Source organism: Kogia breviceps, chromosome 10 (assembly GCF_026419965.1).
Source record: "Kogia breviceps isolate mKogBre1 chromosome 10, mKogBre1 haplotype 1, whole genome shotgun sequence".
In the NCBI taxonomy this organism is placed as follows: domain Eukaryota; kingdom Metazoa; phylum Chordata; class Mammalia; order Artiodactyla; family Physeteridae; genus Kogia; species Kogia breviceps.
Genome location: NC_081319.1, coordinates 48,290,248 through 48,303,198, shown reverse-complemented (window position 1 = coordinate 48,303,198; position 12,951 = coordinate 48,290,248). Strand labels below are relative to the sequence as shown.

General features: G+C 53.0%; 1 protein-coding gene and 1 long non-coding RNA gene across 5 annotated transcripts in view; both read left to right on the top strand.

The window, feature by feature from the left end:
- Window positions 1-985: 985 nt before the first annotated feature.
- Window positions 986-12,951, top strand: part of ACVR2B (activin A receptor type 2B) — a 33,060-nt gene continuing 21,094 nt past the window's right edge. For 2 of the 3 annotated variants that reach the window (XM_067005672.1, XM_059077348.2), the window contains exon 1: window positions 5,796-5,956. In XM_067005672.1, the coding sequence (XP_066861773.1) occupies window positions 5,833-5,956 (124 nt within the window). In that variant the 5' untranslated portion in view covers window positions 5,796-5,832. Of the gene's footprint in view, window positions 1,046-5,795; window positions 5,957-12,951 lie in introns of those variants that run through there. The other variant, XM_059077349.2, reaches the window with a different exon arrangement.
- Window positions 6,080-12,462, top strand: LOC136791992 (uncharacterized). 2 transcript variants are annotated; one of them, XR_010835005.1, is made up of 3 exons: window positions 6,080-6,289; window positions 11,286-11,439; window positions 11,985-12,462. It is a non-coding gene; the product is annotated as an uncharacterized lncRNA (long non-coding RNA). The 2 variants fall into 2 exon arrangements; XR_010835006.1 differs by lacking the exon at window positions 6,080-6,289 and adding an exon at window positions 9,837-10,023.

The following is a 12,951-nucleotide window of genomic DNA, read 5'->3' as shown; positions in this document are numbered from 1 at the left end:
CAATTCCAAGATCCCCAGCTGTGCCTTTGTGGGGGGGGGCGGGGGGTTGGGTTGCAGACGTGGGGGACCACTTGTCATCTCAGAGAAATTAGACTTTTTTCTGCCGAGTAGTTAACCCATCAATAAAGACACGACTCCTGCGGTTCACTGTGACCCCCCATCTCAGATGGGGAAATGGCGCAGAGGGGAATTCAGGCCAGAGTCCGGAGCAGGCCCAGCACTCAGGGGTCGCACGGCAGGCTGCGTTCGGGAGCGTGGGCTCCATCCAGCGCGCGAAGCAAGAATTCCGGTGCCGCGGCCCCGGGGTCCCGGGGTCCCGGGGTCCCGGAGTCCCAGGCCCAAACCGCGATCTCTGCCAGCTCGCCCTGCCTCGCCCTCCGGTCCTGCGGTTTGCACGCGCCTCGAGAACGGCGCGGGCGTGGGGCGGGGCCTCCGTGTTGTTGTTTCTCTGGGGCCCCGCCCCTGAGGGGGGCGCGGACCACGCGGCCGGAGGGCCCGCCTCCCCCCCCTCCCCTCCCAACTCGCCCGCCTCTTTGTATCCAACATCCGGGTTTCCCCGCTGGCTCGGCTCCGCGGCCGCGGCTCAGGAGCCATTTTGGACTCGGTTCAGCTCCCCTCCCCCCACCCCTCCCCCCGTTCATGGCCCCTCCGGACTCGGCCCCTGCGCCCCGGGCCCGGGCCCAGCCCCGCCGCGCTATGCCTGAGTCTGGCGCGCCCCGGCCTGCGCCCCGCCGCCGCCCCCCGGCCCCCGCGTCGCCCCGGAGCCCGGGCCGAAGCCTGCGTCGTCCGCAGTGGCCCTGAGTCCGGCCCCGCCGTCCGGCCCTTGGAGCCTGCACGCTGCCCGGGGACGAAGGCTCGGGAAGCGCGCGGGGAACAAGACCGAAGGAAGGAGCGGGAAGAACAGCGCAGCCGCCGCCGGGCCCTGCGCGCCCCGGGAGCGCCGCGCGGCCCTGCCCGCGGGCTCCGGGTGTCCGCGGGGCGGCGCCGCGGAACATGACGGCGCCTTGGGCGGCCCTCGCCCTCCTCTGGGGATCGCTGTGCGCCGGTAAGGACGGGGCGCGGCGTGGGGGGCGCGGGGCGGCTTCTGGCGCCGTGCGGTGTTTACCAACAAAGGGCGGGCCCACGGCCTCCTCGCCGCACCACCTGCACCCAGCTTGCATCTCCCGGGGCGGGGACGGGGGGCGCACGGGGCGCCCTGCTCGCTGATCTTGGGGGGATGATCTTGCCTGTGCGGCGGCCTGCGGGGCTCCGGTTCGCGGAGGCGACCCCAGGGTCGGGGTTCAGGCTACACGGGTGCGTGGAACCGAGGGAGAGTGAGAGAAAATCCCAAGCATGAGGAAGGTGGCCAACCGGGGCGGGCAGATCTAATACGGGGGGTAGCGGGACTACATGTAGGTGCAGCAGCGGCTGGGGGCAGGATTACTTGACCCTCAGAGCCACTAGGTGTAGCGAAGCGAAGCGGGCCGCTTCACACAGCCCGGAGGAGTCCCTTGCACTCCATCCCACCAGCGTCTGCGTGGTGTTCCCCCGGAGGCGCGCCGTTGGCGCCAGCTCCTACCTGCGCCCGCTTTCCCCTGCGGCGCCCCGGGACGCGAGGTACGGCCACCCCGAGGGACTGCTTTGTTTTGGGCTCCTGGGAGGGGAGGTGGGGCGAGAAGACAAACCAACAGGTCCCTATTCGTTCTGGCCTCCGGGAAGCACGTGGCGGGGGTGGGTGACCCTCGCGGCCAGCGCTCGGCTCGCGTGCGGGTGTTGGAGGGTGTGTGGTTGCGGGTGTATAAACGCGGAGTTCCGCTGGAAGACCGCTTTTCCCCCAGGCCGAAGCACTGATTTTCCTCTTCTAGCGGTGCTGGGACGCGCCCTACTCCAGTGTGCGCGCAGGGACAGGCTCCGCGCTCGGCTTCGGACGGCTCCGGGCAGCCCAGGGAAGCGTGGGGAGCCGCGCATTAAAGCTCCAGGGAGCAGCCCGGGGCGGTCTCAGAGGCCGGTGTGCGGCAGCCCGGGAGCCTGGTCCTACGCGTCTTTGTTCCCAGCCCCCATTACACATGCAGCGCGGGTCCCCAGACGCCCGCGGTGGCAGCAGCGTAGAGTCTGGGAAACCCGCGAAGGGCGGGGCCGGGCGTGCAGGGGCGGGGCTGGGATCCCCCGGCTGCTGCGTGGGTGGGGAACGCGCATCCCCAGTTCATCCCCACTCCCACTCTACGCGCCTCCTTTGCAGTGTAGCAGGGTTTAGCTGTCTGCACCGAAGGCAAGTGAGTTCTCCGAGTGGGGCTTTGGAGCTGCGTAGCCTCAGTGCAGCGACCAGAGGATAGAGACCCCTTATTGGTACCTGGGCACAATATGGAAGGGGTGTCATGGATCTTTTGGAGCTATTTCCTGTGTCGTAGATGCCGAGAGTTGGTGGTGTTGAACCTGTTCCTTTCTCTACCTTTTAAGTGCTGCTTTGAGCTGCTTTTCCCCAAGAATGAGATCTCTGAAGTGAAAGGAAGGTATTGGCCTCTAGAGGGAAGGGCTGCAGCCAGACGACTTACTAGGCACGCAGCATCTCACCTGACTCTCTGTGGATCACTCCTGGAGGTGCTGGGCTTTTCCAAGACCATGTCTGCAGAAGGGCCCTCCTCCCAGGACAAGGACAGCCTCAGGCCAAAACCCTCTCCCTAATTATCTCTGACTTGGCCAGTCTCAGGTCCCTCCCTGATTATAAGGGGCAGGGTGGGATTGGGCCCCTGGAAGGACTGTATTTCCCTCCTCTTCCCTGGCTTGGGCAGTGCTCAGCAGTGCATCTTGCCACGTGGGGCAGCCAGAGTTAGGACAGAGTCCACCAACCTGTGTTCCTGCCCTGAAGGAAAGTGGGGGTCACTGGGTGTTTCTAGTGGTGACACCAGCCAGTCCTTTGGTGGCCACTGCCCTGACTTGTGAAGGACTATGGGAGGAGACTCGACAGTCCCAGGTGGGAGCAGAACTGGCCCTCCTGTTCTTTTGACTTCCTTGATAGCCTTCCTTCAAGTTCCAGTCTTGCTGTTTAGAAGTACCCCCACCCCCTGCAGCACACAGTGCCCTTGTAGAAGAAAGATCTAGAACAGCACTGTCCAACGGAAATATAGTGTGAACCACACATATAACTTTAATTTTTTCTGGTAGTTATGTTAATAAAAGGAAAAAGAAACAGGTGTGTCTTAGTCTCCTTGGGCTGACTGTGTGACTTAAACAACAACTTATTTTCTCACAGTCTGGAGGCTGGAAGTCTGAGGTCAGTGTGCCAGCATGGTCAGGTTTTGGTGAAGGTCCTCTTCCTGGCTTGCAGATGGCTGCATTCTTACTGCATCCTCACATGGGCTTACCTGGTGCTTGGGGTGGGGAGGTGGGGGGATTGTGGGGTTTTTTTTCCTCTTCCACTAAACCCATCCTGGGGGCCCCACCCTCATGAACCAGTCTAACCCTTTGCAAAGGCCCCGTCTCCAAATACCATCACATTGGGCATTAGGGTTTCAACGTACAAATTTTGAGGGGATGCATTCAGTCTGTGACAAGGTCAAATTAACTTTAATGGTATATTTTATTTAAACTAATGTATATAAAATAATCATTTCAACTTGTAATCAATATTAAAACAGACATTCTCCATTTTTGGTACTGTCATAAAAATTCACTGTGTATTTTATACTTAACAGAACATCTCAATTCAGACTTTACACTTTTCAGATGCTCAGTAGTCTCATTTGGCTAGTGGCTACCATACTGGATGGTACAGGCCTAAAAGAAAAGGCAGAATTGATGCTGCAATAATGGTACAGGGTACTTGTTACAAGGTCAGTGTTAGGTAGTTTTGCACGTCTTCTGTATTCTGTGCCTGGCCCAGTGTCCTTGGGAAACAAGTCATTTGGCTCTTGCCTTGCAGTGGATATCCCAGACACACATCTGTGTATCCCGCAAGAACTCCTGACATCTATCTCTGTACTTGGGGTTTAGAACAGGGCCTGTGGGTTGGAGAGTGTTCTTAGTGAAGTGTCAGGAGCTACTGGCTGGGGAGGAGGACCTGATTCCTGTCTGTCACATTGGGAAGTGCAGGCCTTGACTGCTCCAAGCTGTCCTCATAGGTGGGCTTCTCTCTGACCCAAAGATACTGTCCATTTCCTCAGGGGAGAAGTGTATGTGGAATGAATGAAGTGACCCTCAGGCCCAGTGTAGGGGTAGGTGTCAAGGACATGGACCACAGAGTCATGGGCTGTTGGTGCCCTTCCCCGGGGAAGGGTGTCCTCTGCTACCTGTCCTTGTTCCTGCTAAGATTTCCAGACTCTGCCCTGTCTGGTTGGCTGGGCTGCCCTTTGGGAGGAGTGGGCACCCTCCTCAGCTCTTAGAGATGCTTCCAAGGTAGATGATGTAAGAAACTCACCCAGACTCCCTGGCTCTCCACCTGGGTGAAGACATAAGATCTGGAACCCCATGGCCTCCCACAGCTTGGGTGGGCTGCTGTGGTGCACTCTTCTGCAGGGTCTTTCTGGGCATCTCAATTCCCAGATAGCACCTGGACTTCCCCTGGCACTTCGCCTAAGGAACTTCCTTTCTAGGGAGCCCAGTTGAGAATGCCCATCCTACACCATGGGCCCCTTTGAGAATCTGATGAAAGCTGTGGACCCTTCCCCCCAAGAAAATAAATGCAAATAAGAAAGAGAACCCATGTGAGAGTATGCGCATACTTTGTGCACACTCGATGTTTGTACTGATACTAGCTAATTATGGCCCCCTGGATTGGACTCCGTGAAGGCCTGTCTGCCCTGGCTGCCCTGCCCATTGTACCAGTCCTGGCTGGGGGCTGTGCACTGGCCAAGTTCCCACACTGCTGCCTCCACCTACCCTGTTCTAGCCACTGGGCATGACTTTCCCTTTACTTCTGCCTTTTGTGACCCTGCCCAGTGTTTACATGCCACCCCTGATCCACCCCCTACCCCCCATCCCTGCCCCTTCCTTCAGGAAACCCTCCCCTGAGTGCCTGTGTATTTCTACCTGGGAGCTTAGGGTAGTGCAAGTGAGGACCAAGAGACATCAGGTCAGAGTTTAGATCTACTTGCAGATACTCACCTGTTTCCAGGGCCTGGGATCTGGGGACTTAGGTCGGGGGGGAGCTGGTCTAGGTAATACTTTTGAGAATGACACTGGGTAGACAGCCCTCAGGCAGGATCCTGGCTGGGTAGACCTCATTCTAGAGCAGCGTTTCTCAACCTTGACACTGTTGACAATTTGAACCCCATGATTCTTTGGTGTGTGTGTGTGGGGGGGGGCATCTTGTGCATTGTAGGATGTTTAGCAGTATCCCTTGGGCTCTACCCGCTAAATGCTAGTAGCACTTCCAATCGCGAAAACTGAAAATGCTCTGAGTGGAGGGGGCACAGATCACCTGATTGAGAACCTGATCTAGAATGTTCTCACGCCTTTAAAGGGACAGAGAGTTGTGGGCGGTGGGGTTAATGGCTAATACCACCCCCCCGCCGCATACACACCCCCCCCATCGGATTCAGGGTGGGAGGTTGGAGTCTCAAAGCCTAGGAGATTCCTGCTTCAGTCTCAGGGTTTGGTTCGAACTCGTGGTTCGGGAGTCCTGCTGGCCACCGAGGAAAGAATCCTGGCGTCCTTGAGTTTTCTCAGAAGTGGTTCGGGTTTCAGGGAGGCGGCGATTGTGGGTGGCCGGGCAGCCTGCCTGCCGCTCCCGCCCACCACCCTGACCGCGCCGCCAGGTTTGCAGCGCGCCTCGCCCGAGGGGCCGGGGCCTCTGCGCCGCGCGGCGCCCCTGTGCGCGCACCTGGCAGCAGACGTGGGCCTAGCGGAGCGCCGGACATGTCCTCCCCGGCGAGCCCAGCAAGCGGGCTGGCCGCCGGGCGCCCTGGGGAGGGGGCGCCGCCCTGGGCCTGGAGCTCCGAGCCCGTGGACCCTGGGGCGGGGGCGCCGCCTCTCCCCAAAGGTATGGGTGCGCGGCTCCACCCTGGCCGCGGGGAGGTGCGGTAGACTGCACGGTGGGAGACAGGACTGCGCCCGCACCGCGCGGGCCCAGACCCGGGGGTTGATCTCTACCGGCGCCTGTTGGTTGTGCTTGGCAGGCTGGCAGCCCGTGTTCGTCCTCCGCTCCTCCCCCCACCTACTCGTGGCTCGGCTGGGGAGCTTTATGGGGGTCTCCTCTCTGATCTTGAACTCGGCAAAACACAGCTTGCTGAACTGGCAACGGATTAACAGACGCTTCTTAGAGTAGGAGGAAGCAGTCCCAAAAGCTTCAGTTTCCAAGTTCTCCATGTCACTGGTGTGTGAAGTGCTTATTTTAAAGGTTTTTTGTTTGTTTGTTTGCTTGCTTGCTTGCTGGGGTTGAGACTCTGCTTCCATCTCTTTTGGAGTCTTTCCGAAGTGGACTTTGTTGCCATCTCAGGATTCTTTATTTTTTTTTCCCTTCTCTTCCATTCTGTCACCTGTTCTTTGTTCTGGAATAGACCCCCACCCTTGTTTGGGGCTTCCTTTTTGGCCTTTCTCCACCAGTCGCAGAGGCCTGCCGTCCCAGCCCCAGAGAGGTGCCTGGTCCTTGAGGCCCTGGTGGTGCTGCCCCTGGGCGCCTAGGTTGTTGGGTGGGGGCGGGGATGGGGGAGAGTAGAGGTCGCTGCCCTCTTCTGAGTCTGTTTTTAAAGTTTCTCAGTGCTGTTTTTGTCTGAGACAATGGTAGGTACTGGAAACCAACTGAGATTGTTTGGGGGTCAGCTGTGCCTCCCCTGGCCCAGGATCAGTCATGGCTTCCCGCATTTGGACGGCCCCATGCCTTGCCCTGGTTATCCCAGTCTGGCTGTACACATACATGCGCCTTTTTCAAACTCTCTCAGGGACTGGCGGCCCTAGCTGGGTGTTTTCATTCATGGGCACGTGATTGCTGGGACTGGGGGTTGGAAAGGAAGCCTGCCCCAGTGGGTGCATGTGAGTCCTCCTCCCAGGGGCCTTCTAGGGGCTGGGCCTGCCACTCAGTGGGACTTCTCCTCTGCCTGGTTTCTGGGCTGGAACTGAGGCGTTCTGTGAGGTGAGCGCATGTTCTTGTTTGCAAACGTTTCTCTGCCGACTATTTCAGTTCTACTCTGACAACCAAGGAGGCTAAAATTAGTTCTGGGGAAGGAAAAGGAAGGCTGCTTGGAAACCCAAGCCCTTGGCTGGAGGATGGAGGAGGCCGCTTCCTGGGGCTTGGGCCCAGCATTTCGGAAGATGTGACCAGACAGCTGTTGTCTGTCCATCTGAGGAGAGGGAGAGGGCCCCGCTTACCTCCTAGACCTGAACCAGTGAAAACAGGAGGCTGACTTGGAAGCTGACGCTCTTGAGTGTTGATGCCAGGATGTTTTTTCCTTCTGGCTTGTGTAGTGGTGCACAGTGTTTTTAGGTATGAGGACAATGCCTCTTAAGGTCCAGTGTCATTGACAGCCCTCCTTCCCCCTTCCCCCTCACTGATTCAGAAAGCACGCATGAGTTCTCAGAGCCTTGGGCTGGCAATCATGGGTTAAGAAACCCTTGCTTTATATCCTGTTTGGGAATTTCCTTCTTACCCAAGTTTTACATTCCCTTCAGGTGCTCACAAGCCAGGCAGACCAGGACCTTCCTTGGAACTGCTGGCTTGGGTGGGAGTGTGGGTAGGAGTTAGAGGAGAACCCTGTGGTCCAGGCCTCCTAAGTAGAGCCCTTTGTGCCCTGAGGGCAGAGGGGATCAGGCTCATCTGCTGCTGGGGCTTAGAAAATAGAGGGGCAGAAAAGTTAGGTGAATTCTGGTTTCCCTTCCCACCTGGCTGGCCCCTCCTGTGAACCCACTACCTGAGAGTGGGTCCTGCAGGACTACGTGGGGGAGGAGAGCCAGGGCAATGCGGTCCTGTCTCCCCTACCCTGAAAAACCACTCCCAAGTCTGCCCTCATCCAGGGGTCTCCTGGTTAGCCACCCTGGCATATAGTTGAGTGGTGGTCACATTGGCCATAACTTCTTTTCCCATTTAAAATTTTATTAATTTTTAGTTTTACAAGTAATACATATGGATTCAGTTGCAGAAATTTAGATATTACAGATAAAACCGGGGTCTCTTTTACCAGCCTGGTCCGCCATCTGAGTCCTTCTCCAGAAGTAAGCCTTCTCAGGTTGGTAGATATCTTCTAGACGTTTGACATATGTATCTATAGAAGTACTTAGAGAAATAAAGCTTTTTTTTTTTAACCTAAAATGGTATTACTCTTTTTCAAACATTTAACTGAAATATAAAATATGTATAGGATAGCGTAATTATCATAAGTGACAGCTTGAGGAATTTTCACAAACTGAATATGCTGATGTAATCAGCATCCACATCAAGAATCAGAAATTTACCGGCCTCTCCCCAAGCAAGTCCTCTCTTGCTCCATTCCAGTCTCTACCCCTGAACCCCTAAGGGTAACCACTATCCCGACTTCTAACAGCATACGTGATTTTGGCCTGTCATTGTGCTTTAAATGAATGGAACGTTACAGGATGAACTGCTTTATGTCCATCTTTTGCTCACCATGTTTTGTGACTTGCATCCGTGTTCTTGCGTGTCATGGCCTTTTTTTTTTAAGCTGTGCCGTGCGGCACGTGAGATCTTAGTTCCCCCAACCAGAGGTTGAACCCATGAACCCTGCATTGGAAGCGCAGAGTCTTAACCACTGGACTGCCGGTGAAGTCCCTGTCATGGCTTTTTAAACTCAGAGATCTGTTCTGGCAATCTTTTTAATGTATATGGATCTACCTCAGTCTTTTAATTTATTTATTTACTTTTATTTATTTTTGGCCGCTCTGGGTCTTCATTGCTGCGCTTGGACTTCCTCTAGTTGCGGTGAGCGGGGGCTACTCTTGGTTGCGGTGCACGGGCTCCTCATTGCCGTGGCTTCTCTTGTTGCGGAGCACAGGCTCTAGGCGCGTGGGCTTCAGTAGTTGTGGCGCACGGGCTTAGTTGCTTCGTGGCATGTGGGATCTTCCCGGACCAGGGCTCGAACCCATGTCTGCTGCATTGGCAGGCGGATTCTTAACCACTGTGCCGCCAGGGAAGCCCCAGGACGTGTATTTTAAATTTTGATAGTTATCGAGAAACGGTTATACATGGTTATACTGTGTCGTGGTGGTGGTGTGTGTGTCCTGTATAATGTTAGATTATAGAGGCTGGAAATAGCCCACCTGATGAAGGGTGCCCGGACAGGGAGGGTGCTCACTTCCACTGACCTGGTATCTGAGGAGCGCCAGAGAGGCTGCTTCCCGTGTCTGAGGCTCCTGGTTACTGTGCCGACAAAGGGGAGGTGGTAGTGGACTAGCCAGGATATGGTCTGGGTTTGGGGTGGATGTGCATGTGTGTGTCTGTGTGTGGTCACTAGCTAGGCTCCATGCTGCCTCCACCCCTCAGAGAGACTGAGGCTCTTGCTGAAGGTTGTGGGGAGCAGGGCTATACTGGTGCACCCTGTGTGTTTGACAAGCTCTGGGCATGGAAGGATCCTGATGTCACGTGTGATGATAATGGTGGTAGGAGGGTATGGGAGAAACTTGTAAAAGAATTATTTTTGAGTCTGGTGAGAGGCTTTTCACACCAGAAAGGGTTCTGGTGAGCTTCAGTTCCTGGCTGAGCGTGTGCCTTGTTCCCTTGCACAATCTTCTGCCTTAAGAATTAAAGAAAACAATTTGAGATGACTTGTTCTCCAAAGCCCCTACTTTCCTACTCCTTTCTTCAGTGTACTCTCTACTCTTTCACTACCATTTTACTGGAATTCCTTGTGTAAGCTCACATGTCAGGCCCTGCTCATGGAGTTAGGTGGAAGTGGGTTAAGGGTACTGTTTCCAGTGTAAATGATGTCCCAGTCAGCTTTCCCACATTGTACAGGTGATGTGCATTGTCTGTGTATTAATCGGCTTAGGCTTCTATACCATGGAATACCGCGGACTGGGTGACTTAAACAACAGAAATTAGTTTTCACAGTTCTGGAGGCTTGAAGTTCAAGACCAAGGTGCTGTCAGGATTGGTTCTTGGTGAGTCCTTTCTCCTTGGCTTGCAGATAGCTGCATTCTTGCTGTGTCCTCACACAGCCTCTCTGGGTGTGTACACTCCCGGTGTCTCTTATTATTATTATTAGGACATCAGTCTTGTTAGGTTAGGGCCCCACCCATATGGCCTTAATTGACCTTAATTGCCTCTTTAGAGACCTTATTTCCTAGGACAGTCACATTGGTGGTTATGAATTTTGGAGGGGGACACAATTCAGTTCATAAGAGTCTGAAATAATAAAGTTGGTTGAAAGTGAATTTTCCTCTTGAATTACACTTTGGAATGGAAGTTACTTTTTTCAGGACTCTGCTTTGGGGTCAGTGTTCTTCTCGATTAACACTTTCTATGGGTAGTCTTATCTCTACACTGGTATCTCAGTTGTTGTGTTTTTGTAGAGGTATCCCCTTTGGGTATTATATATGGTCCTGGAAATATATCTAAAACCTGGGTTAAAAGTAGATATGGAGATTTCCTCTTTTGATGATAAGGACCATCCCTCTTTCTGAAAGCACCTGAAAAGATGGACAAACTGAGAAAACATCTCCGGTTGAAAGCATTGTACAGCTCTCTCTCAATGCTGAGACCTACCAGGCCAGGATATGTGTGAGAACAGAGGCCTTGGATGGTGACTTTTACCTTTGACTCTGTTTTCAGTTCCATACTGGCAACTGAGAAGCTGAGCCTTGCATTTGATAGCCTTGGGCTAGGAAGACAGGAATTGGAGTTCTAAAGAGAGGGTGGGTATAGTGAGCCCCTCTTTTTGGGTTGGGACCCCAAAGATGTAGAGGTAAGGGGGAGCCAAAAGAAGACAAACTCTAAAGTGGGGTGAAGATATTAGATGGTAGATATCATGTTGCTTCTCAAATTTCTTCACAGCCAGATTAGGAGTCTGTGTGATCAATGGCCACTTGTATATATTTGCTTTCTAACTTCAGAGCTTCATTTCTGTGGTGCTTTCCCGTTCTTTTTGTCCTTATGGGTTTATGCCTTGAAAACCTTTTCTTTGCTGTGGTTTTAGTGGGGTTACAGGAGAGAGCAAAAATAACATTTGTGTATAATCCTTGCCCTTTACCTGGAAGCTCTCTCACCACTGTCCTTCAGGAATGATGGGCCCTGGAGAAAGGCAAGTGTTTCAGAGAATGGCCCTGGACCCACACCTTGTTCCGTGGATGGTGTCAAGGAATCGTGTACAATGTTCGAGATTGGAAGTGACTTGAGGTGACCTAGCTTGATTCCTTGTTCCTAGGCTGATAGAGCTCCTTTCGTCACCCTTGGAGATTGCTCCTGAACTTCCATTTCTGGCAATAATAGTGAACAAAACAGCTGAAAAACCTCTTCATACAAGACACAAAACAGCTGAAAAACCTCTTCATACAAGACACATAGAAATGCTGGATAAAGTATAGCAAATATCCTTTTTAAATGTATATGCATGATTGCATGTATAACAGAGTAAGGGACAAGCAAGAGTGGGCTGGAAGCTAGAGCTGTACCCCTTCACTGGTTAAAGCTGCTTTTTCCTGGGAGACTTTGCCTCTCTCCATAATTTAGAGATGTGGGTTTAGTAGCAGTGTGTGAGGCACAGGAGATAAGATGTGGAATTGAGACTGAGGCTCTCACATGATAAGACTTCCACAGCGTTATTCATTCAGTGAAAGTATGGACTAGAGGAAACATTCTTTTGCTGATAAAGGGAATAGATAATAAAATTGTTGGTTGGTGGGGGGTGGGTAGTTTCACTTGAGAATTTGTAACCATAGATCTGTGCTTCCATGAGCTTGGAGTTGGAGTTTATACCATCTGTGTTTACTGGGAGTTGAGTAATTAAAGTGATTCCAGATTGGTAATGTCCTAGAGAATTTGGCAGAATTTGGCAGAAGCAAAAATATAAATTATCTCTGGAAGTTTGCCCCCTCAAACTTGGCTTCATTTTTTATTCCCACAGAAAAGGCCCCCACTGAACACAAGCTCTGTATCCAAAAACAGAATCCAAAATTCCAAAACACACAGGGAAACAAGATACCATGAGTGAAATCATCACAAGTAACAAGTGGCAGAAATAGATGTTCAGGAAGTTAAATTATGGAATTAGAAGTGAGGGATTTGGAAGTATGACAAAGAACAGAAGTATCACAATTGACCAAGAAGGTTTTTTTTTAATAAAACTTCTAGAGACTTCCCTGGTGGCGCAGTGGATAGGAATCTGCCTACCAGTGCAGGGGACCTGGGTTTGATCCCTCTCCAGGAAGATCCCACATTCCGTGGAGCACCTAAGCTTGTGAGCCACAACTACTGAAGCCTGCGTGCCCTAGAGCCTGTGCTCCGCAGCAAGAGAAGCCACCACAGTGAGAAGCCTGCACACTGCAAAGAAGAGTAGTCCCCACTCGCCACAACTAGAGAAAGCCCACACACAGCAATGGAGACCCAACGCAGCCAGAAAAAAAAAAAAAAATAGAACTTCTAGAAATAAAAAAATAGATTAATTGAATTTATAAATTAAATAGAAGAACTAGGGCTTCCCTGGTGACGCAGTGGTTGAGAGTCCGCCTGCTGATGCAGGGGACACAGGTTCATGCCCCAGTCCGGGAAGATCCCACATGCCGTGGAGCAGCTGGGCCCATGAGCCATGGCCACTGAGCCTGCGCGTCTGGAGCCTGTGCTACGCAGCTCCGCAATGGGAGAGGCCACAGCATTGAGAGGCCCGCGTACTGCGAAAAAGAAAAAGAAAATAGAAGAACTAAACAGTAGATTAGACCCAGCTAAAGAGAAAATTAATGAATTGGAAGTTAGACCTGTGGAATTATCTGTAATGGTGCTTAGATACAGAATTGAAAAATATGAAAGCAGAGTTAAGAGACTTGGAATGGTCTGATACTTGTAATAGGAATTTCAGAATCATAGAATTAGGGAGA